The 22,945-nt window shown below is 47.2% G+C and overlaps 9 protein-coding genes across 9 annotated transcripts; 4 read left to right on the forward strand and 5 right to left on the reverse strand.

The window, feature by feature from the left end:
- Positions 1-659: 659 nt before the first annotated feature.
- Positions 660-1,307, reverse strand: FOMMEDRAFT_39636 (uncharacterized protein; the record flags this gene model as incomplete). The annotated part of the gene is made up of 4 exons (XM_007263221.1): positions 660-716; positions 767-905; positions 961-1,091; positions 1,143-1,307. Coding segments are annotated over 4 exons (492 nt in total), but the record flags the coding sequence as incomplete, so codon positions are not given.
- A 502-nt stretch (positions 1,308-1,809) lies between these two features.
- FOMMEDRAFT_103077 (peroxisomal enoyl-CoA-hydratase) lies at positions 1,810-3,286 on the reverse strand. The gene is made up of 7 exons (XM_007263222.1): positions 3,099-3,286; positions 2,911-3,037; positions 2,787-2,856; positions 2,643-2,725; positions 2,477-2,579; positions 2,033-2,421; positions 1,810-1,974 (listed from the first exon to the last, which is right to left on the reverse strand). The coding sequence occupies exons 1-7, from the start codon at positions 3,209-3,211 to the stop codon at positions 1,933-1,935; spliced, it is 927 nt and encodes a 308-aa protein (XP_007263284.1). The 5' UTR covers positions 3,212-3,286; the 3' UTR covers positions 1,810-1,932.
- Positions 3,287-3,873: 587 nt separating this feature from the next.
- Positions 3,874-4,978, forward strand: FOMMEDRAFT_165656 (cytochrome b5; the record flags this gene model as incomplete). Its single annotated transcript, XM_007263223.1, has 3 exons — positions 3,874-4,386; positions 4,504-4,681; positions 4,736-4,978. The coding sequence occupies 3 exons, from the start codon at positions 3,874-3,876 to the stop codon at positions 4,819-4,821; spliced, it is 777 nt and encodes a 258-aa protein (XP_007263285.1). The 3' UTR covers positions 4,822-4,978.
- Positions 4,979-5,423: 445 nt separating this feature from the next.
- Positions 5,424-8,834, forward strand: FOMMEDRAFT_77075 (TPR-like protein; the record flags this gene model as incomplete). The annotated part of the gene is made up of 2 exons (XM_007263224.1): positions 5,424-7,614; positions 7,663-8,834. 2 exons carry the CDS (start codon positions 5,424-5,426, stop codon positions 8,832-8,834), a joined length of 3,363 nt encoding a protein of 1,120 aa, XP_007263286.1.
- A 226-nt stretch (positions 8,835-9,060) lies between these two features.
- Positions 9,061-10,700, reverse strand: FOMMEDRAFT_17457 (uncharacterized protein). The gene is made up of 5 exons (XM_007263225.1): positions 10,415-10,700; positions 10,212-10,340; positions 10,044-10,111; positions 9,575-9,786; positions 9,061-9,523 (listed from the first exon to the last, which is right to left on the reverse strand). Exons 1-5 carry the CDS (start codon positions 10,468-10,470, stop codon positions 9,404-9,406), a joined length of 585 nt encoding a protein of 194 aa, XP_007263287.1. The 5' UTR covers positions 10,471-10,700; the 3' UTR covers positions 9,061-9,403.
- Positions 10,701-11,648: 948 nt separating this feature from the next.
- FOMMEDRAFT_165657 (uncharacterized protein) lies at positions 11,649-15,284 on the forward strand (the record flags this gene model as incomplete). Its single annotated transcript, XM_007263226.1, has 6 exons — positions 11,649-11,716; positions 11,771-12,054; positions 12,117-12,340; positions 12,439-12,458; positions 12,511-12,736; positions 12,795-15,284. 6 exons carry the CDS (start codon positions 11,649-11,651, stop codon positions 14,742-14,744), a joined length of 2,772 nt encoding a protein of 923 aa, XP_007263288.1. The 3' UTR covers positions 14,745-15,284.
- A 1,146-nt stretch (positions 15,285-16,430) lies between these two features.
- On the forward strand, positions 16,431-18,038 carry FOMMEDRAFT_152366 (uncharacterized protein; the record flags this gene model as incomplete). Its single annotated transcript, XM_007263227.1, has 9 exons — positions 16,431-16,560; positions 16,614-16,633; positions 16,690-16,796; positions 17,246-17,313; positions 17,374-17,475; positions 17,535-17,619; positions 17,680-17,817; positions 17,874-17,937; positions 17,991-18,038. The coding sequence occupies 9 exons, from the start codon at positions 16,431-16,433 to the stop codon at positions 18,036-18,038; spliced, it is 762 nt and encodes a 253-aa protein (XP_007263289.1).
- Positions 18,039-18,546: 508 nt separating this feature from the next.
- FOMMEDRAFT_17459 (uncharacterized protein) lies at positions 18,547-19,948 on the reverse strand. The gene is made up of 5 exons (XM_007263228.1): positions 19,724-19,948; positions 19,492-19,664; positions 18,943-19,432; positions 18,866-18,876; positions 18,547-18,817 (listed from the first exon to the last, which is right to left on the reverse strand). The coding sequence occupies exons 1-5, from the start codon at positions 19,785-19,787 to the stop codon at positions 18,584-18,586; spliced, it is 972 nt and encodes a 323-aa protein (XP_007263290.1). The 5' UTR covers positions 19,788-19,948; the 3' UTR covers positions 18,547-18,583.
- Positions 19,949-20,089: 141 nt separating this feature from the next.
- Positions 20,090-22,659, reverse strand: FOMMEDRAFT_118118 (3-hydroxyisobutyrate dehydrogenase). Its single transcript, XM_007263229.1, has 9 exons — positions 22,051-22,659; positions 21,819-21,991; positions 21,271-21,763; positions 21,189-21,199; positions 20,816-21,126; positions 20,538-20,758; positions 20,340-20,486; positions 20,215-20,278; positions 20,090-20,154 (listed from the first exon to the last, which is right to left on the reverse strand). Exons 1-5 carry the CDS (start codon positions 22,112-22,114, stop codon positions 20,893-20,895), a joined length of 975 nt encoding a protein of 324 aa, XP_007263291.1. The 5' UTR covers positions 22,115-22,659; the 3' UTR covers positions 20,090-20,154; positions 20,215-20,278; positions 20,340-20,486; positions 20,538-20,758; positions 20,816-20,892.
- Between the last annotated feature and the right edge of the window lie 286 nt (positions 22,660-22,945).

The following is a 22,945-nucleotide window of genomic DNA, read 5'->3' on the forward strand; positions in this document are numbered from 1 at the left end:
AGATCTCGTTGTCATTACAACGTTCTGGTCCTCCTTAGAGCCCTAATGGAGCATTCGATAAATGTTTTGTCCAGGTCATCCATGATATCAAAGTCACACAGTCTCGTCGGCAACGTGTTTGAGCGAGAAATTCCCATCGCAGGCTCGTCGCTTACTCCACCTAGTGCGTTGGCCTTCAATTTTCTCGGTGCGTTGTGAATGCCAGACGCACTCTCCGTTTCCTTCGCCTCTTCAAGCGCACCTTGCAGTTGCTTTAAAATCTTTGGAAGTTTTTCTGGCTTTATCTGTAGAATTTCTAGCAGTGCGTCATCCGATGATGTCTCGAGTGCTTCACGCATCAAGTTGCGCAAATCCGCCAAGTCAAGAGCAAAGTCATGGTTCTTTTGCTTCATTAGCACATTGTTCATCCGTACGCGTATTTCGTCAGCCGTTGACGGATCCCTAATTTTAACATTATTACGCAGCGTTGCCTTGGCAGGGTAGTCGTTAAAGTCTTCGTGGGCTGAAGGTTGCGCTTCCTCCTCGGTCCGAACAGGCTCTGGCTCAATCTCAACAGGAGAAAGCATACCTGAAAGAGACAGGGTTTCTTGCTTCTTTAGCTTGTCCGGAAGGGCGTCGAGCAGCTTCTCCACATGCTGTCTAGACTTGCGCTCTGCAGCTCTTCTCCTTTCCTCAGCTGCTTCTAGTCGCTGCAATGACCTAATCTGGATTTTAAGCTACGAAAGTGTCAGAATCGCTCTCTGTCAAGCGCAATTAGAACAATTACCGAGAACAACTCAAGTGCATTCGACAGCTTCGCATCACACTCCTCAACCTGACTCTGAATTTCCTTGCGCTTCAGATAGCGTTTATAAAACCGGCGGCGGACTTGTCCCATTAAAACTCGTTTCACAGCTTCAAACGACCTACGTTGGAAAATCGTTTGCATTTGTATGTAAGAAAACACAGACATGAACTTACTCGTTGAGCTGCATCAGGGGAAATGCAAGCTGAGCCTCAATGTTCTCACCTGCCTCACCAATTTCTTCTCGAATAACAATTAGCGTATCAACACAGCGTTCGGTCAAGGACAAACAAGCCATCTGATTGGACTGCATCACAGAGAATGAGAGTAGCCGGACGACAATATTATAATGACTCACCTCCACAAGTTCTAAGGCGTTCCATATGAGTACTAACGACTGCGCTGCAGGCGCAAGACCGCCAATTGGAGCGAACTGCAAGACGCTTGCACCGACCTGAAGTACATCATGTGCTGCATTTGACCCGTACCCGAAGATCTTTTGAACAACGTCCCGGACACGCTGATCAAGGCAATGAAAGTGAGTATAATATGACAAACCGGAGCTGTGGTTTGAAATGAGTTTACCTCACGCGTCTGGACAAATCTTTCTTCCTGCTCTGGAGGGGCAGTATGGTTTGATACTTTCATTTTCCACGACTTCGTTGCATTTTTAGACTTTAGGAACTGCCCGACGTGTGGCAACACTGTAGACTCAGGAGAACTCGTTCGATGAAAGAAATGCTTCGGGCCGTGAATTCTGTCCCATCTCGAATCTCTTGACTGTGTTGACGATTTGTCATCATCCGAAAGGCGCGAAGACTGGATATCTTCAGGTCGCAACAATGAGTTGTCCATTGGTGTCTTGCTATGAGAGTCGAAAAACGTCTTGTCACTCACGGCTTGTGCTTTCCGCCCTTCGGGGAGAGAGAACGAGGTGTAAGAGCGTGATGCCCAGCTACTTAATACTGAGCAGATAAGACGACCCGGAACTTTGCAATTTGCCGCAATAGGACATACTCGTAAGTGGCGAATGTGGCGCTAGGATTAATATTATCGTACAAACGGATCAAAACCGCGTAGCTCCTATCTTATCAAGTCAAGCAGTGGTTGGGCTGTGTTACCCATAGGGGAAATGGTGTGATAAACGGTTACAATTTGGACATCTTTCGTGACGTATTTACTTCATTCCACTATAAGCGAATTAGCGGTACAGTCCATGCGGTACTCGGAAGAATGGACGGTTCTCACCCATGGAACCCAAGATGGCATGTCTGCTGAGAGTGTCGCAGTAAACACCGGCGCGCGTTTCTCAAGGAAAGATCGTGCACCCTCTTCACCGTCCTTACTCGGACCAAGCGTCCGAATCGCGCGTGACTCCAAGAGATGCTGTTCTTCTGGTGAATTAGCGCCACGCCAAATAAGTGCTTTAGTCATAGCTACGGATGTAGCGGAAGTAGTTGATGCGAGGCGCTTGGCAAGTTGCAATGCAACTGGAAAGACGTCTTCTCGTTTCTCAAGTACTTTGTAGTAAAGTCTTGAAATATGGGGTGATGTTGGAGTGAACGTTTCGCTGCTCAAAAGAAGTGTTGAAGCTTGAGAATAACCAACTAAACGCGGAAGGAGAAACGAAGACAGAGCTGCCCTTTGTGTAAGCAAAGTATGGGACATAATCCGGAACATTCGGGTGCATACCTTCAGCGCAGATGCCTCGGGAAACGAAAGGGAATACCAGCTTCGCATCGGCCCAAGCCAGTCGGAAATCGAATGGAAGCTGCATCGTCATGCCTATTCCCGCCTTTATAAAGATTGCTTTTAGTTTATAGAAAGATGCGTCAGAATTTGCTAGGACAAGGCCTACAGCATGACCGTTGACTGCAATGATTGTCAGCTTTCGGCACCGAAGTATAGACATCGTGACCCTCCCGCCAGTGTCGCGATGTGCTTGAAGAAATCGGATGTCTATAAGTCTACACCAGGAATTACAAGACTGTAAATAGCTTACCGCGTACAGGGTCAGGTTCCTTTTCTGCTTCCGGGTTCCAAAGGTCATTCCAGCCGTTACCGATGTCTGCCTATTAGCAGCATTTTAATTTTACCTATTAATAGTGATCATTGCTACGACCTACTCCGGCACAGAATGCCGGTGCATCTGGTTCAGCCGTCAGGACAACTACTCGGACATGATCATCTCTATCAAAAGCCTCAAACGCAGAGATGAGCTGTGATGAGAGTTTTTGCGTAAAGACATTCCTCCTAATCGAAAGTCGACGTATAAAAATAAGGTTCATTGGCTGTAAACTTGCCATAAACGTACCTAGCGGATCGATTCAATGTTACAACAGCAATAGCTCCGTTCAAATCGACTTTAATCTCTGAGAAGCCAAGGGCGGCGTAATCAATAGCGTTGGGCGCTGAGGGAGTGGCCATGGATGGAGGCAGGGATGATTTCGCACGCAAGCGATGCCTCTCCTTAACCTCCTTTTCTCTTACATTCGCTCTCGCGTCAATGGATTTTGCTGGTGTCGGAGGTGAAGTACGACCGACTTTCGAAGAATTCGACACTTCTGCGTATGGGAAGACGGCAGCCGGCTTACTAAGTAACCTAGTCAAAATGGCTGATCCATCATTTTCATTTCCAATACATAAATGCCCCATAAGCAGCAGCAAACGATAATCGGCATGCTGGTGGAAGAGGCCAAAGTAACCCGCAAAGGCTAATGCAATTACCCTCCATTGATACTTAACATTGACAGATAGAATGTAACTTGGGACTAGGGACTGTGGATCCTGTGCGATTCGTGCGAAACAGACGTTCCGGAATCTGGAATATATGAAACCTTAGACATTTTTATTTATTTATTTACATTTAAGTTATTGTAGTATGCATTAGGTACTTCTGCATTTGCATTCAAAAGCGTAAAACTTGACAATGGTATTTGAGTAAAGGAGCCTCAGTTCAATCCGGGCAGACTACCGCGGTCTGTGGACTGGTCATCAAACCAACAAATCAAATCTTCAACCCAATATGGCAGGTGCTTGAGTCATCACGCTCGCTCAACGTTTTGAATTCCAATCTCCGTCTTACCTTCATGTCTGCATATCTAAGAAGCTGGCTATCTGGCACGCCATTTACTAGCTCCTCGTCAAAAACAGAGGTCTCGGTACAAATCTCTACAGCACCCGCTGAAGAGAATAATGGCGACTCGGACGCAGACTCAGATCGCACAGACACGCCGCCTGTGTTCCCGGCTCCTAACAGCGCACAGCGCCTTGGATCCTCTTCGAAGAATGCAATGAATACCTCTAATACACGATCAAGTCTTCCGAAGGTGCTGATGGATACTCAGCTTATGCCGCCACCTCCTCCATCTGCCAATTCATTGCGCGTACCAGGTGTACCGACGTCTCGTGCTGGATTAAGTACTAGCTCTAGTGCTTCGTCAAACAGTTTAATGCCTCCACCAACTGTCTCTGGTACTCTCAGAGTTCCACCGAGTACGACCAAACCGTCTACAAATAAATTTCGGGAGAAGGTTGCACTTGCACCTGGATTTGGTCCTCTTGATTGGGCAGCACTTAAATCATCTGGAGCAGATCTCCGAGTATGTCTCCTCTCCATTTCCTGTTGTTTCAACTCCGCCCTGCTCTACTATTCCCTCGACTTAGTCTTGCCCATCCAATTAAATGCATGGGGCTAATTTAGCATACCTTTGGTATAGGGCGTTGACGACCTGCTGCGCATAACACCGTCGATGTTGAAGGAGCATAACAAGAAAGACGACGCATGGGCTGTATTTTACGGCAAAGTGTATAACATCACTCCATACCTTCCCTACCACCCGGGCGGTGAGAAGCAACTAATGCGCGTCGCAGGGAGGGATGGTACAAAGTTATTTGGTGAGTGGTGCTCATATTTTGGTCTCCTTTCTAATAAAGATCCTTTGTGCATAGCATCTACACATGCCTGGGTCAACGTCGAATTCATGCTTGATGCATGTCTTGTCGGATTTCTCGTTTCTGAATCGTATGGATCATAGAGCATCACTTGATATACCCGTGTCAGAACTTGGATTATAGACCAGACATAGATTCACTCGTGCTGTGCTTTCGAACCACGGACCAACCCAATATTTAACAGTAGACAATGTGATCTGTAAAACCTATATATAATTTAGTGTGCTAAGTTGGAGTCGTATCCACGGTCTCTTTTCTGGTTCTGAGCCGCTGTCAGTGTTTAATCTTCAGTCACCAGTGGCAAAAAAAATTAAATAAAAACCAGCTTGGATTATGTAATATAAGCGGATATCCAAAGTAAGTACCTAGCAACGAACAATTTCGCTTCACCCATCATCTCACCGCTACAGTAATTCCAAGCATGGTAATGAGTGCAACGAACAGATACAACTTTTACTATTACCACACCATCGCGGCTACAGTGCAGAGTAGCGTACTATTTCTCATCCTGGACGCACTACCTAGCTTGAGGAAACGGTAGCGGTTCCTATTTCTGAGGACCTTCAGAGCATTTAAATGGAACGCGCTTCAATAGAAATGCCCTTCAATCAAGATTCCCTGCGCGTAGAACAACGTTGCGAATGCGAGTTAACACTACTAGCTAATGCATCTCAGTCTGGTATATATGTCGTCATCTTTTCGTGCCGATACATTGCACTTAACCGAATATGTAGTCTTTGACAATCCTCAGACACATCATATTCTAGCCCTTCTTCATTGGAAGCGCTTCGAGCAATCAGGTGAACAGGAGGAGCTCGATAAGTCCATCCGCCACGATCGTACTGCACTCAAGCTTCATCCCGATCGTTCCGAATCGTTGAAGAATCTTTCAATATCCCTTTATACACGATACGAGCGTTGGGGGCAGATAGAAGATCTAGAAGAAGTCATCAACTTGTCCAGAGCCGGTCTTCAACTTTGCCCCAAAAGCCATCCTGATTATTCCAAGTTTCTAGACCACCTTGCAACTTCCCTACAAACTCTGTTCAAGCAGCGTGGACAGATACAAGATCTTAATGAAGCCATTGAGTTGCACCGTGCCGCCCTGGAACTTCACCCTAAAGACCAACCCCTGCGCTATTCATCTCTAAACAACCTTGCGAATTCCATGAAAACCCGGTTTGACCAATATGGACAGACGGAAGACCTAGATGAGGCAGTTGAGTTACACCACGCCACCCTCAAATTTTTGCCCAAAGGTCATCCTCTTCGACCGTCGTCTCTCAACAACCTTGCTGAATGCAAACAAGCTCGATTTGGGCAGCATGGACAAACTGAAGACCTTGATGAAGCCATTGTGTTGCATCGCACCACCCTGGAGCTCTTTCCCGAGAGTCATCCTCTTCGACCCGTGTCTCTAAACAATCTTGCGACTGCCATGAAAACTCGATTCAAGTGTCATGGGCAAATGGAAAATCTTGACGAAGCCATTGGATTGTTCCGTACAGCCCTAGGACTTCTCCCCAGCAGCCATTCAAATCGTTCCGCATCCCTAGCTAACCTTGCTGCTTCCTTGCAAATTCGATTCGAGCAGCGTGGATGGTCAGATGACCTTGACGAAGCAGTTGAGTTAAACCGCAACGTTCTGGAACTTGTTCCCGACGGCCATTCGAATCGTTTTAATGCTCTAAGCAACCTTGCGAATTCTATGGTAGTTCGGTTTCAGCAACGTGGACGGGCAGAGGACCTCGACGAAGCCATTGAGTTGCATCGCGCCGCATTAGAACTTCGACCCAATGGCCATCCAGGGCGATCCATGTCTTTAAATAATCTTGCGGCTGCTGTGAGAACTCGATTCGAGCAGCATGGTCGGGTGGAGGACCTTGATGAAGCCGTCGAGTTGTTCCGCACCGCCCTAGAACTTCGTCCCGAAGGCCACCCAGGACGTTCTACATCTTTAGACAACCTAGCAAATGTCATGGGGACTCAATTCGAGCAGCATCGTAAGACAGAAGACCTTGATGGAGCTGTTGCATTGCTCTGCGCCGCGCTAGAGCTTCGCCCGAATAGTCATCCAAATCGTTCTGTGTCGCTAAGCAATCTTGCAGTTTGTATGGTAATTCGATTCGAGCAACGTGGGCAGAAAGAGGACCTTGGTGAAGCCATTCTGTTGTTCCGCGCTTCCCTGGAACTTTTCCCAGAAGGCCGTCATTATCTTCGGATCTCGTCTCTAAACAATCTCGCAACTTCCTTAAGAACTCGATTCGAGCAGTGCGGACGGTCAGAAGACCTTGATGAAGCCCTCAAATTGCACCGTGCCGCTGTGGAACTTTGTCCCGAAGGTCATCTGGATCGTTTTGGGACATTATATAACCTCGCAAATTCCGTATATGCTCGAGTCAAACAGCAGTGGCGTGTGGAAGAGTTTACCGAATACATGCACTTACTGGAGCTCGCTGCTACTCACAAGTTCTCAGGACTCTCGATACGCCTGGATTCTGCGCGTCGATGGGCAGAACTCGCGCGATTACACGATCACGATTCCGCTCTCTCAGCCTACAAGGCAACGATGTCGTTACTTCAACACGCTCTCACCATAAGCCCGACTCTCCACGAACAACATAATTTCCTTGTCAGAAATACCAACCATAGATTTCTCGCCATGGAGGCAGCTTCCTACTCAATAGAGAAGAACAGGATGGAACAAGCTGTTGAGATACTTGAGCAAGGGAGGGCCCTGCTTTGGTCGCAATTACGCGGTCTCAGGACCCCTCTGGATCAGCTAGCCAAAACAAACGAGGAACTCGTCGCCAGGTTCAGGATCGTCAGTCGTCGACTGGAGAGTCTCGCAATAGTATATGACGCGCCAGGATCTGGTTCAGAGATGGAGAGGGGCAGTTTGCCAGCCCTGGACCTGTACACAGGACAGAGGGCATTTGACAAGCTCCTTAAACTGAAGAAACATCTCTCCGATGAACAGGAGGAGGTCATTCACGAGATTCGACGAGTTCCAGAGTTTGAGAGTTTCCTTGACGCTACGCCGTTCAATGTACTGCAGGAGGCAGCTTCGGAAGGGCCTGTCATTATGGTCAATCATTGCAAATATCGTTCCGATGCTCTCATCATTCTCCACCGTGTTGACGTACCTGTCATTTGTGTTCCGTTGGACAGCGAGTTCTATAAGGGTAGTATTAAACTCTACGTTGAGCTCATGAAGACACGCCAATACTTTGGAGCTGCCTCGACCAAGTATGACGAAAAGCTCCGCGAAACGATGAAGATGCTTTGGGATAGAGCTGTTTCTAAAATTGTTGAAAGACTTGAGAAACTTGGAGTCGCCAAAGGCTCTCACATTTGGTGGTGTCCCACATCCGTGTTGTCTGCACTTCCATTCCATGCAGCAGGACCATTCAAGGATGCAGACGGTGCCACGAAATACTTGTTGGACGACTACATCTCGTCGTATACGCCAACGTTCGGAGCCTTGATCAATGCACAGTCGGGCGGCGCCGAGGAAGAGGCAACAGTGCTTGTCATTGGTGATACCTCACTTCGATCAGCCAAGCAGGAGATTTCTAACATCCGAAACTGTGGTGTGGGCACCAAATTACTCCTTGGTAAGAAAGCGTCTCGTGATGCAGTGGTCAAAGCCGTTCGGGAAGCGACATGGGTCCATTTCGTTTGTCACGGGCATTTAGGCGCAAAGCCGTTCGACTCTTCATTCAATCTATCAGATAGCGGACTTACCCTGCTAGATATCGTCCAAGCAAGTCTCCCGGATGCGGAATTCGCATTTCTTTCTGCTTGCCATACTGCACAGCTGCCTTACGATGGTGCACTCGATGAGGTTCTTCATCTTGCAGCAGCCATACAATTTTCTGGATTCCGCAGTGTGATCGGTTCGATGTGGGAGCTACTTGATGACGACGGGCCGCATTTTGCCAGGACTGTTTACGAGTACATTAATGATTGTGACGAAGGCGAGCCAAAGTATAAGAGGGCAGCTGCAGGCCTTCGTAAAGCGGCTTTGGAGCTGAAAGCACGGGATGAGGTTGCGACCGAACGATGGGTTAATCTCGTGCATATTGGTGCATAGGTATGTTGTAACAACATAACATTATTTCTGCTGCGCCTTACCCTCTGTGTTATTGCCCTTTATAGCTTTTTTCTTTGTATCTGTTTATTTAGGTACCATAGATCCAATGTTTTTGATGATCGAAAAGGTTTCCTTCATATACTTGCTTATTTTTATCATTAAATGTGTGGACATGAAAACGGACTTTATGTACATTTGCTTTGTTTGTATTCATCTGTTGCTATATCGCTTTCATATCTAGAGACATACATTGTAAATATTCAATACAGGTTTTGCTGGGTTACACAAATAATCCAAAACAAGACAAAACAGATCAGAAAGCAAATTGGATGGTGAGTGTGTCGCAATTAAAAACAAAAACGAAAATGAAAATGAAAACGAAAACGAAAACGAAAACAAAGTAAGATAGCTGTCTATCTATCGTAATTCTATAACCAAGGTTGAAAAGTGAACGCAAGTTTGAGGAGATTGAATAGAGATACAACAAATTTTGCTGCAGTTTTCCTAGAAGATAAAACGAAGCGGACAGGAGGGAAGGGACTGATGGATGGCTGGTTAGTCGGAATAGACTAGACGTTATACGCAAGATACGGCGAAGCTCTCGAAAATCGACCTCGGCCTGCACATCCACACCCTGAGCCCATCGTAACAATAGCAAGTGCAGCCGTTGCACCAATCGACATCCATATCTAATATAAACGATGTCAAACAAACAAAATGCAATTGCTAAAGGTACGTACGTTAGGACCTAGACTCGCTTCGAAACCGAGGGCATGAAATCGGCGTAGTGCAGTGACGAAGAGTATAAGGGCGAATACGAGTGCGACGAGTGAGGCAATGAAGGATACGAGAGCGAGGCATGTGAACGCTGGGCTTGGGAACATACGTTCGCGTCGATAAGAGCAGAGAGGTGGGATGAAGCTGACGAGGGCGATGAATGTGATGCCTGCAGCTGAAGTGGAAAAGAAAGGGTGTTAGCTCGAGAATATACCTAAGGAAAGTAAGTGAAATTTCTGTGTCAGGAACGCTGCTGCTTGTCCTTGAAACAAGGGCCAGCGAGTAATTGGTGCAGTAAAAGATGTAGAACTGCGCTGACAGAGTTATCTAGCACGGTGCGGCGTGTGAAGGTGTAGACTTCAACACACCGAGACATCCATTGGTTCAAATAGAGCATTTCATGTATAGGATAAATTAATGACTATAACTCACCAATCGGATATACAACAATGGCTTTCGTCAGCCAAGGTGTGAGTTCCGGAGACCAGTCAATGCCGAGCCTAAATCCAATAATGACAAATCCACATGTTACCATCCATAAATCATAACCATCATCAACACTTCACTAAATAAACGCATGAAGTACGAAATCACGCTTACGCTCTTTCGGAACAGCTCGACCCATCATCTAAACACCAGCCCCACTCCCCAAAACGTACTCCGCCGGCCTGAGCGGTATGCAGGAAATACAATGGTTTGACGACCGGCGTAGACACTGATATGAGGGTGCTGCGGATGAAGATATAAATAGCCGTTCATTTGGTGTTGAAGATTACGAGATGAGGGTTTGGATGGAGACGTACAGAAGGACAAGCGCGGCGAAGGTCAGGAAGAATATAAGTAACTGTGCCATAAACATCTTCGATTAAAGCACGGCGCGAATATTGAGAGTCGGCCGGATTTGTTTCGCAAAGAAGAGTAAGGTTCGTGAAGATCGTCACAAGCGCGCCAGGTTTTCCGAAGATCGTAAGTCAAGAAGAAGATAATCCAGGTCCGAGATAATCAAAACAAGAAGAAACAGGTGAGCGTAGGAACAGAAGATGATCAGGATGTATGCGATGCCCTCGTCACCGTAAAGGGCGAGAGAAGACAAGATGAGCGTGATCGAGTGGACGGGAAGATAGTCAACATCGCGTGGGAATACGTTATGTACGCGATCGGCGCTACCGTACGCGTCGCGTCTGTTTCATTTGCGTCTGTTCCTGACAACTCGGGCCGATTTCTGTACTCCATCCAAGTCTGTCGTTCTTTAGCTTTGCATGACTATGAGGCTGACTTTGGACAAAAGTCCAATTGTACAACAAATAGAAGGCTTTAGAGCATGTTTGCTATACTCCAGGACTTATCAGCTGACCCCTCTCAAGGAGAAGTCCATTCATACCCACTCTTGCCTTGCCCATTTCGTCTTAATTGCTCAAACCAAGTGAAGGGAGAACCAAGCTGACCTGTGTCACGAGAAACTAGAGCAGCTGTATAAATAGATTGCAGGGCAATATTCTACAACCCGTTGCCTCGTGTACAGAGAGTTTACTTCAAGCGGAGGCATGTAAGTAGAGCCCTAGGATTCTCAGATTGATTTTCACAAATGACGAAGGGATATCTGCGCTAACCTTCTGCCCTGCCGGCGGCGGACGTATCTCGCAATTTTGCTGTTACTCTGAGCGAAATTCTAAAGCAAGAACTTTGTGCTGGGACTAATAGACAGGGTTAATTGCCGCAAGGTTCCGTTGGTCGCTGGATCGGTCTCACGCGGGTCGAAGCGTCAATTCAGTCAGGGTGAATCTACGAGGCATAATTGCAGATAAGGGACTCTTCCAAGCCCTCGTCACAGAACGACTTGTCGTGCACGACGACCCGCGTTACATGTTGTTCATTCATTTGAACTGATGCGCCAAAGCCAGTGCCATAGCAGTCTGCTTAGATGCTTTGTTTGCAGACACTAGTACTGTTGGAGGCGTCCAATTTCTATCTATTGAGTTACTTCCAAGGCACGATAAGAATCCAGAAGAGGAAGAAACGATCGCGTGACCTGGAAGAATGGGAATCCCGGACCGTTACGGCGGAACTATGGATATATGCGCTGTGGAGAAAATATTAGTCAGCTCGTACGACATCCCTGATTGGGCAGAAACGCGTTGACGCGTGCGCACTTGATTTAGACCTGGATCACACGTCATTTCCCTGTCACGTCGGCATGGTCCCATCGGGTCGCGTTCATTTAATTTTCAGCCTCATTTTCTGGTTTCTCCTCCCTTTGTCTATGCTGGATTCGGCATCGGATGTCTGGCCAGGGAGACGCGTCGATGGGCAGCGCCAGACGGCCGAGGAATTGAGAGGCCTGCCTGGGATAGAAATCCGGCTGGAGCGAGCTCCGAGGCGACGTCTACGTTACATAGACTCCTGCCTAATTGGGAATCGAGGTCAGCCGCCCTGTCGCGCGTAAGTACCCGCGTTCCGCGTCACGTCCTCCAAGTACTCCCATCCCTCGCGCTCATCGTCGTGCAGTGTCCATACTAGTCATCCTATCCCGACAGCTACCACTGCACAGCACATCCCGACCGCCAGGCATGGCGACACCCTCCTCATCGGGAACCTCGCCCTCGCCTGCCCTCTCGTTCGCACTCCCCGCGACCGCGTCCGAAAATTCTACGGACGAGCCCAACGATGTTGACCAGGCCGAGCGTGAAGAGCGAAGAAAGAAGTTGCTGGCGCGAATGGAGTTTGCTAAGGTGAGTATGCGTTCGTCTCCTGCTCTAGTTAAATTTTCCCCGCCCGTCCGATGTGAGAGAGGAAGGGGTCAGTGCGTGGCGCTATGGACGCGTCTCAGCCTGCTGGTACCGGTGCGTTGTACGCGCGGTAGGGTAGGACGGTCTTGTATGGTGCAGATTTCTGCATTGAGGAACGTGCGCCGCGTCGTGCGCGGTCATCGTGTGTGGTCGCGATATGCACGGAATGTGCCCTTGACGGAATACGTTCCGCTCGTGGCAATCTTTCCTGGACTCCTCTCCTCTCTGATACAACTGGCGCGTCGCCTTAGTGCTTCCTGCCTGTCTGTACTCGTCGCGCCGTGCAGCGGACGCGCCCGGCGTTCCGCAGACATCGGTCCATCAGTTGGCTGGGCACGCGTGTTCCCATCGGTCGTTACCGCCTGTCTCATTCAGCCGCTGACTCACGTTTCCACAGATCACGCGTGCCCTTCGTTCCACGCTCGCCCTCGCGTCCTACAAGACAAGACACAACGTTGCCAACGTTCCACTGCGCAACCTCGAGGCGCAGGTCGCCCAACGCGGTCACATTAATATTAATAATCAGCCCACTGGCCAAGCATCGCCATCTCTATTTCCAGCCACATTTGCAAATGATAAGAAGCGCAAGGCTACGAATACCGCAAGCAACACGGGCTTCTACAGCAGCCCTCTTGCTCAGGGATCCAGTAGCTACAGTATGGGCAGACCTGGTCTCGGCACGAGTTCTTCGTCCTCAAATATGGGTATGACAACTGCACATTCGAGCTATACGTTCCCTCCTCCTAGCCCCGGCATGTCTTCTGGCCCCTCTAACCCCTCCAGGAGTCTCTTCGCGTCTATTCTTTCTTTACCACCAGCGAAGCGCGCTCGCACCATCCATAATCCCGATGCGCCTCTTGTTCCTCCACCGTCGCCACCCCCTCAGGCGCAGAGCAAACGATCGCCAAAGAAGAGCACCAAGAAAGGGAAGGAACCTGCGGGAAGTGGCAAAGGAAGGGCCGTTGATAAGAAAGGGAAGGGTAAGGGTAAGGAAAGAGAAAAGAAAGGCGCGTCAGGGAGGGGCAGAGCAAATTCGATTAGCAGCATACATACACACTCAAGCTTCAGTGCGGAAACGGATAACGTGAACGATACAGATATGAAGGCGGCGGAAACGCTAACGGATCTGCTCTTCTCACGCACTACTGGAACGGCGAGCCCGCGCTCGTCATTTTCGGCTCCGACGAGTGCAAGTAGAACAGCGCCAGCCGGTCCGACTATCGGTGCTCACTCACTTTCCAAAGCCTCCTCTGCGTCTTCTGTTGCTGCTGGTGCTGGTTCTCAATCCGGATCCCACGTGCGGACTGCAAGTAATGCAAGTACCGCTTCAGTTAGCACTAATATCATGGAACGCGATCATCGCGCTTCCCCTGGTGCGGTGAAGATGGAGACGCGTCGTTCAGCAACTCCTACAGTAACCCCTCGTCTCTCTACCCGAACAGCGCCCGGCCTATCTGTAGGGGGCTCACTAAGCGCGCAGGCGACTCATGTGTTTGGTGCGCCCGTGCCTTCAGGACAGCACTCTGCGGACAGCGAGGCCGCGGACCTCATGCTCCTGTTGGCAAACAGTCCTTCTCCCGCTCGTCCTACTGTTCCACGTGATCATGATATCACTCGGAACGCGTACGCAGCTGGGCGCGTACTGTTCCCGTCAGGATCAAACGGTAGTGGTCAAGCCTCCGAACTAGGGAGTGTTGGCAGCCGAAGCCTAACACGTAGCATGGGCGGAAGTAGTCTCAGTGGAGAGAGTGCGGAGATGATAAGAGAAAATGAGCAAAGAGCTTGGTCGGACACCGCGACCACTCCTCCGTCATCACAAGGAGAGGCTTCACCACCGCATATACCGAAGACAGCTATCGGACCTCCAACACCAGAGCAAAATGACGGACCAACCGCATCACCCGATTCGCGTCCTTCGAGTTTATCACTTGGACAACTACTTCCCTCTCCTCCGTCATTACCGCAGACCGGTCCACAGACACCTGCACCTGCATTCCGCTTGACTGATTATATCAATGTAACCCCGTCTCCAGCAGCTCCCGCATCTGCCTCGCAAACTTCTGCTGTACCTCATCCAAGCGCATCCTCTCAGCCTTTCCCATCGTCCTTGGGGTCTGGACCATCCGGTCGCTTTGGATCAACTGTTTCCGTGTCATCTCCGCTGCGGAAGAGTTTTGACCGTGATAGCGTCGGACTCGGTATGAGCGGACGGAAGCTATTTGAAGATGAGCCTGGAGGTGCAGACATGGGTGGTGGTGCTGGCGGTACAGCAAAAAGGATGCGTTTTGGAGAAGATGTGGATGGAGCGAATTCATTAGGTTCCGGTATTGATCTGGTGCAAACATAAAGCGGTACATATGCATGAGTTGACTGTCGGCTGAGGCTTGTTATGCCTATGTGCCTCGCCACGTCTCAGTACTGCCGCGACATGTGCATATATGCACATATAATCGTTTTGCCTTGCTGCCTCCAACGGTGAACTGTAACGAGCAGGAGCTAGGTTACCATTTGTGTCGATTCGACTCAGGAATGGGTCTTCATCGCGTTTTATCGATTTGTTCGTATTCCATTCTATGCCGCAACTTATGGTGCAGGATAGGTTTCGGTCTTTCAAGCAAACACATGCTGAATTTCGACATGTATTATCATCATCCAGTGGCAAACTTCTCGCTCTTTCTTGCTTGCGTGCCACTCTCGATTATATCTCTATCGTCTATTTGATATTATCCATTCCTTGTTTTCTTTTCTTCGATTTTTTGTTTGTGCTATCCCGCGTTCCTTATTACTTGGTCTATCTTGCCCTTGGTTTTTCCTTCTTCCCTCCTACCTTCAGTTATCTTCTTTTATATCTCTCCTTCTCTTTCTCTTCTAAATTTCCTGTCTCCCGTCGTTTCCTACCTAAGACGTCAACCCTTGCTGTCGACTCGCGTTTTATCTTCCCATTTATCTAATGCCGCTGTTGGAATTTTGGCCGTTCGAAATATATCGTTAACAAGATCTTTTCCGCTCCATCTTCTTTGCCTTCTTCTCCTTCTCTCCTTCTCTTCTTTCGATCTCTCTTGGACTTGGAAAGAAATATAAACGGTCTCGTTCATTCTGTTCGCTTTTTGCTTTTTACTGTGTGGATTTGTACGATGCGAAGTATCAATGTCATGAATGAAAAGGGAATTGCAATGGCATAATTTGCCTGACTAGATGACTCATTGAAGGTATCAGTGCAGGTTATGTATGGTATATCAGAGAAGTAGAATCGTAGACCACGGTGCACAATCCTTTTGTGTTATTTTCTTCTTTTGAAATGCGTATAAACAGGACACAACAAACTGAGCAAAACGCGTCTCTTTTCAGGTCTTGTTTCCTCTTCACTGGCACCGCTATGTTTCTCTGAATCGCAACCCGGTATGGCCGAGGCTTCCGAGAAAATTCATCTATACAACGAAACAATCCAAGGCCCTCCTGGACTACATTGATGAGGACAAACGCTAGTTTTCTTCTGGTGTCCTCGGCGTTGCAACTTCCATCCATCAACATGTCTATGTACCAGTCGCAACATTGTTCATATTGGCACTAGAGATGACAACTCCAAAGATTTAGCCGCTTTGAGCATTGTTTTTGTTGTTTTATACGAGGATCATACTCAGAGCACCCAAGAGTTTGATCGTCGACTTGACAGGCGTGAGGTGGCTGTTGCACGAAGCTTTCCTTTCCTTTGCTGTTTCCTGCCTACCAAGCAACTAAGATCTTCAAATGTCAACCGGCATGATTAGCATGTGTGGGTGATTTGGATAAATGTATGATCCATGAAAATTCACCTCAGTTGGAGAATCAACTTCCCATTGGTATCAAGTATCAAATTCGTGTCACAATTATGAAAACCCACGGATCAGTTATTCATCAGACCCGACTCAAGGCTCGCCGTCGTTACAGGAGAGTATTACTTTACTGCCCGAGTATGCCTTGGCGCTTTCAAGTGTAAAAAGGACTGTTGGGCGGCGACTTGTCATGCCAGTCACTTTACTCCCAGCACGCAACTATGTTTTCACCACCCACTCTGTTGAGCTCGGATAACGCCTACTCATTGATGGCCGAGCGAATTTTCTCAGATGTCTACTATGTACGACTTACTCGTGTCGCGATTCTAGCAGCGACGATTTACGAGATCGGTTGGGTGTCCATACATGAGTTCCCAGTGACCTACTAACTCGTTGTTTTCCAGTTATTACAATGGGTGATGAGGTACGTTCGGTCAGTTACTTGATTACTTTAGACAGTATCACGAAGTCCTCGTTTAGATCACATATTTCTTCGAAAGTCATAAACGTATATCACTCGAAGAAGTTTTAATTAACCTTCCTTTCTTCCGGTGGAACAGGCTGCCCCATGGAATCCAAAGAACATGGTATTTTGTCTTGTAGGGCACTCTGTTTGAAGTCTTTCCTAATGGGACGTACTAAGTCGAGTGTTTAGACTCGGTATGCTGCAGTTTTCAAAGCTGTCCTATCCATCTACCGTGAGTCCAGATGTCGACCGCCTTTAAATACAGCAAGTGATTCTAGTCATTCAGAACCCCGAATCCACAATACCAGCAATATGTATGTACCCTATTTTATCTGGAAACTATCGACTAATACTATTAGGTGCGTTGGATTAAAAGATGTAGGTACTGGTCAAACCCTTTGTAATAGCTCATTACTCAGTGTCATTCAGGTATTTTCACGTGGTGGGGAATCAATATACTAGGTATTACCCCGATCCCGAACTTGTCCACCTGATACTCTCTGAGCTTTAACTTTAGACTGGTTGATACTGGTTTCTATGGATTGTAAGGCACACTTATATTTCTGACAGGGACATCAAGTCAACAAGTATCCACCTAGATATTCTATACCTTCGTATACGTTCATTGTTCTCGTTGAGTGAGTCGTTATTCTGACACTAGCATTCTGATTTATAGCTCATTAATTATTTTATTTTAGACGTCTATGACAAGAAGAGGGCCAAGTATGTTAAGTCATTGCTTGTTTTCGAAATCGCTGCCACATTTGGCATTCTATTATACCTATCCATTGTGGCAGGCAGTATGTGCATCGCCTATATGTACATGGCATGATGGCTAGACTAATACTGGGCGACTTAGAAACGCATATACAGGAATATCCAGGAGGGCTGACTTTGTGCAGTGAATCGTTGACTCTCTACCCAGTTATAACGACTGTTTATTGGTGCAACATTCTGAAAATTAGAAAGCTTATAGGCTAGCTAATGGAACTTATTTCACATAGGGGTATCATATTTATATACCAAATTTTGGCGGCATCACTCGCCTTTTACCAATCTATCCAACTCCACAATACTCTGGGAGTACGAGGGACGTCACTTGTGAAAGTTATTATCCAAGACCAGGGTACCTATGTATTCCTGTATGCGGTTCTTCATACTGCTAAGTTTAATGCCGTCGCTCACGTTGGTTTGACAGGGTTTTGATTTGTACTGGTGCAAATTTGGTCGGGACACTTTGGCAGAGTCCGCGAACCGTCGCTGTCCTTTGCTATTATATTCTGGGTAACAGCAGCATGTTTGCGTTTGTTGGAAGCCGGATGTTGGTACACCTGAAGCAAACAGCGGAGAAGGCCTCCCATGAGGGTGAAAGTTTTATAATACCATCACATATGAGCACAGACGACTTTCGTACAGCATGCTCAAGTAATAGTACTATGCAGTGAAAGTGAGACGCATCATTGTTGCACGCTTGTTCATCATAAAGTGACACTCTAGCAGTGCCTATAGGACACAGCACACGTCTTGAACAGATGGTTACAAAGGGTGTGACTATCGTATCTTTCGTTGCCTAACATGTCTGATTGTAACGTATCATAATTCTAATACTTGTGTATACAGTTCCAATTTTCCATGCATGAGTCTTTGTTCTTCTGACAACATAAGCTTTCAAACTGCTCAAGAAGTGTTTACCAACATTCATACCAAAATACCAGTAGACTATGAATCAATTTAATAGTCAACGTGGAGCGCACGAGAAAGCGAGCCTTCACTCATTCTATTCTCATAGCTACTCTAGTGGTTCATCAAGGCACGTTCCCTCTTGGTTTTCCTTACTAATCAGAGATACAGATATCATCATATTCGTTCCAGACTCATGAGTATATACATTCTCCTAACTTCACATTTTTATTCCTTCCCGCCAAGCCAACGATAAACTACACTCAGATCCAGGTCCTTGCACCGTGGATCGTCCGCAGTAGCCTTGTATGCAGCTACAGCGTCGTGTCCCAAAGCGATCTTAGCGTCTACTTCCTTCGCACAGTCCAGGAGTAAATTGAGGTCTTTAACCATGAACTGAACTTTGAATCCAGGCTTGTAGCCCCTGGATGGAGCTGTGTCTGGGCAGACACCGGGAACGGGCTATAAATATGTTAATTGATATGCATCGAAAGTTTGATGGTCTCTCACGTTCATATTGTCTGTAGTTCATGACCAAAAGAATACGTTTGTGGACTTTTTCAAATTTAATCAAAAGCTTCACTTACTGCTCTGCCAGTTACTTCCAGTACTCTTCTTGATTACATCCGCAAGTAACTTTGGGTCAACACCATGCCGCATGCCGATGTTCATAGCTTCGGCCGTAGCAAGATTGGTGATGGCGGCCAAATAATTGTTACAGAGCTTAGCGACGTGTCCAAGACTCTGTGCACCGATACAGAATATATTCTTCCCCATCATTTCCAAGAGAGGTTTAAGCGACTGGTGGAAGAAACTATCGGATTCGCTTGCTCCGACTAGGAAGCTGAGTGTGCCCGCTTCGGCGCCGTATATGCCTCCTGAAACTGGGGCATCGTAGAAATGAGCCGAAGATGAACTCTTTGAAATCGCTTCGAAGACCGCTCGTGAAGTTGCTGGATCGATTGTCGAACAGTCGACAAGGGTCTTGTTGTCCACCGGGCCTGAAAGTATACCGCTCTCGCTGAAGAACACTTCTCGGACGTGTTTGCCCTCTGGAACAATAACGAAAGTGACATCCTACAGGAAAGGATAATTGTAAATGATAATAGGAGTTTATGAATATTTAAGGTATTAACAGAGTTAACGGCGACTTCACGAGAGCTTTGACATATCACGACTTCTCCGAGGCCTTGAGTCCTTGCATTTTCTGCAGACTTATCCAGAATCGATGTAACGATGTCGTAGATATATAATTTCGTAGACTTGGGCAAGGCCTTGCGTAAGTTCAAGGACATCCACCAGCCCATATCTAAGCTCCGTCCAATTAATTCTGCAATGACATATTACTTGATAGGCGGAAGGGCTTACTGCCTAGTCCAATGAAACCGACTGCATTTGGAATCTGGCGTTCTGAGGCCGTTTCACTCGCCATATTGTTGTTGAAGGTCTGATACTAGGATACAGTGGGGATGCGTTATCGCCGAAGGAGTTTGTTTCTAAGCTCTAGCAGCCCATAATTCAGTAGTCATCCATCTCGTGAGTATGCGAAGTTGAGCCTGTCTTCAGAGAAGACTGGATGTATTTAGGATTCAGGAGAGGTGCTAGTCACGAGTCCGATGTGCAGCGGGACGCCTCAATTCCATATCCATATATAGACCTCTATATATGCATGGGAGTTCGTTACAAAGGTTCACATTGTGCATACATCATGCCCACATCTGAAGAGGCCCACAAGTTCTTATACGATGAAGGCGAGAAACTGCGAAGGAAGGTGCTGGGGGACGCTCATGTTGAAAGATGTAAATATTAAATTCAACCGCAGCCTCTCTAAAAATTCAACGCCACTGACGATTATACAGCGATGACGAAAGGAATAACTGATTTCGCCCGCGCTGGTCAGGAACTAGCGACCGAGATTGGCTGGTTCGTTACCACATGCGAAAACGATATCGTCATGTTACTTATGTGCTTTACCTTTTCCAAGGGGAACAATATGGGCTCGCCCAGGGCTGGAGTTTAAGCAGCGTTCACTTGTTTCAATCTCGATTCTTTGCGCTCGTAGTCAGCAGACTGAGTTAGCCGCTCATATCAAAGGTGGCCTCAACAATGGTCTTACTGAGGAAGAACTCAAGTACGTGTCCTCCGGATGATTCGATGCATAATCTGAGTTGATGACGTACAGGGAGGTTTGCCTTCAAGTGATGGTGTATTGTGGTGCACCGGCCGGGATGGTCGCGTTCAGAGTCGCAGATGCCGCGATCCAGGAGTGGAAGAAAGAACACGCATGAGAAAGGTGCTTGGACGATAAAGAGGAGGAGAAAATTCAGATAATGTTTTTGTTTTGTTTGTTCGCATTCCTCATCAAGAAATGTAACAAGAACTAGATTGTGATGAGTAAAATGACTGGGAAAGGCTTTTAGATAAAATAAGAAACACTGATAAACGAGTGACGTAACTCACGTCTAATGCCGAGATTGCAAACCGTAGTGCTGCACCACTGCGACAACTACTTATACAGCTTTTCCGCACATAATACTTCATTCTTTCCCTCCAAGCCAACGATAAACAACACTAGCATCCATATCCTTGCATTGTGGGTCCTCTGAAGTCGCTTTGTATGCCGCGACTGTTTCGTTGCCCAAAGCGAGCTTGGCGTCCACTTCTTTCGCGCTATCCAGAAGTAGATTGAGGTCTTTCACCATGAGCTGGACTTTAAAGCCTGGTTTGAAGCCTTTGGATGGTGCTGCCTCCGGGCAGACTCCAGGAGCGGGCTAAGAGATTTGGGGTGAATTGATTAGAAAGTCGATAAAGAGAGATAGAAAGGGTTACGGACGTTCCAGTTATCTACATAAAAAAAGCCAGTTTTGTCAGTTCGTTTTCAATTCATAAAATTTAAGAAAATCGAATCTACTGACTGTTCGACCAATTACTTCCAGTACTCTTCTTAATAACATCCGCAAGTAATTTCGGGTCGATACCATGTCGCATACCGATATTCATCGTCTCGGCCGTAGCGAGATTGGTGATTGCGCTCAAGTAGTTGTTGCACAGCTTAGCGACGAGTCCCTGGCTCTGTGAGCCGATATAAATCAAATTCTTCCCCATCATCTCTAGCAGGACTTTGACTGCTTGGCGGAAATACGCATCGTCTTCGCTTGCTCCGATGAGGAAACTGAGTACGCCTGCTTCGGCACCGAGTATACCTCCTGAGACAGGTGCGTCGTAGAAATGCGCTGAGGGCGAACTCTTTGAAATCGCTTCTGCAACTGCACGCGAGGTGGTTGGGTCGATTGTCGAACAGTCGACAAAGGTTTTGTTGCCAATCGGACCAGAGAGTATACCGCTCCTCTCATCCAAAAATACTTGACGTACATGTTTGCCTTCTGGGACGATGACGAACGTGATATCCTTAAAAAAGAAAATGATAAGCAGAATTATTTTGATCTTTTTCGACAGCACTAACAGAATTGACAGCAACTTCGCGAGAGCTTTGGCATATCACGACTTCGCCGAGGTCATGTAATTTTGCGTTCTCTGAAAATTTATCGAGGACCGATGGAACGACGTCATAGATGAACAATTTTGTCGACTTTGGCAGTTTCTTGCGCAGGTTCATGGCCATCCACCACCCCATGTCTAAGAATCACCGGGTTAGCTTCTACAGCGAAATGCAAATTTCAGACTGATTTACTCACTCCCTAGTCCAATGAACCCAATTGCATCCGAAACTTGTCCATTCAGCCTAACCTCGCTTGACATAGTGTAAGGAGAAACTGGTGATGAGGTACAGTGGTAGACTTGTTACCGGACACGATGTCTACTTAAATGCTCTCGATTCCACATTTTATTTGCTGCGTTCCCCCAAGCGTAACAGAGATCAATCACAAGTTTGATACAGGAGATTCAAATAGCGCCCGTTACAGGTATTGGGGTTCGGCAACAAAACAATCTTTGTGCGGCATTACAGCGGCGACTGGGAAGACAGTCCATTTGAGGCTGTACAGAGAATTAGGGAGAGTGTGTTAGAGCTTCGGAAAGACGCTCTTGCTGGCAAAGATATGCGTCTACGACAATTGACGTTTCTTCGCAACTGAGGTATAATGTCGTCGCTCAAAGTACCGCTAGCCGGTAGATGACTTTGACCGCGTTGGTAAGACATAGTAACCGAGATTGGCTGGGGAGCACGGCGCTCCTTTTTTTTCGACGTCAATTCGTTGCGCTCGAGACGAATCGACTGAGTATATCATCCAGATCAAGGGCATCCCCAACAGATTAGCAATAGCCTGACTAGAATAGAACCCAAGTTTGTGCACCGGCAGATTGCGTGAATCAAGCGAGCTTAACGGATAAATGGCACGATGACGTGTAGTATCGATACGTAGATAGTGGTGAATTATGGGCATGATCACTGATCCGTCGTATGAGTTGGCTAGTAAGAGGGCCCAGGTTTACCTGAGCAGCCCACTACTTGAGAATGTGTGAAAACCAATTCAGGCAGGAGAATTAAAGTGATAAATATTCGTTCGTTTTTGGCTTTTCAAGAAGAGATATGACGAGAACGAAGCTGGTCTTTTGAACAGACGAAGAGTG

The sequence above is a fragment of the Fomitiporia mediterranea genome, assembly GCF_000271605.1.
Source record: "Fomitiporia mediterranea MF3/22 unplaced genomic scaffold FOMMEscaffold_2, whole genome shotgun sequence".
Lineage (NCBI taxonomy): Eukaryota > Fungi > Basidiomycota > Agaricomycetes > Hymenochaetales > Hymenochaetaceae > Fomitiporia > Fomitiporia mediterranea.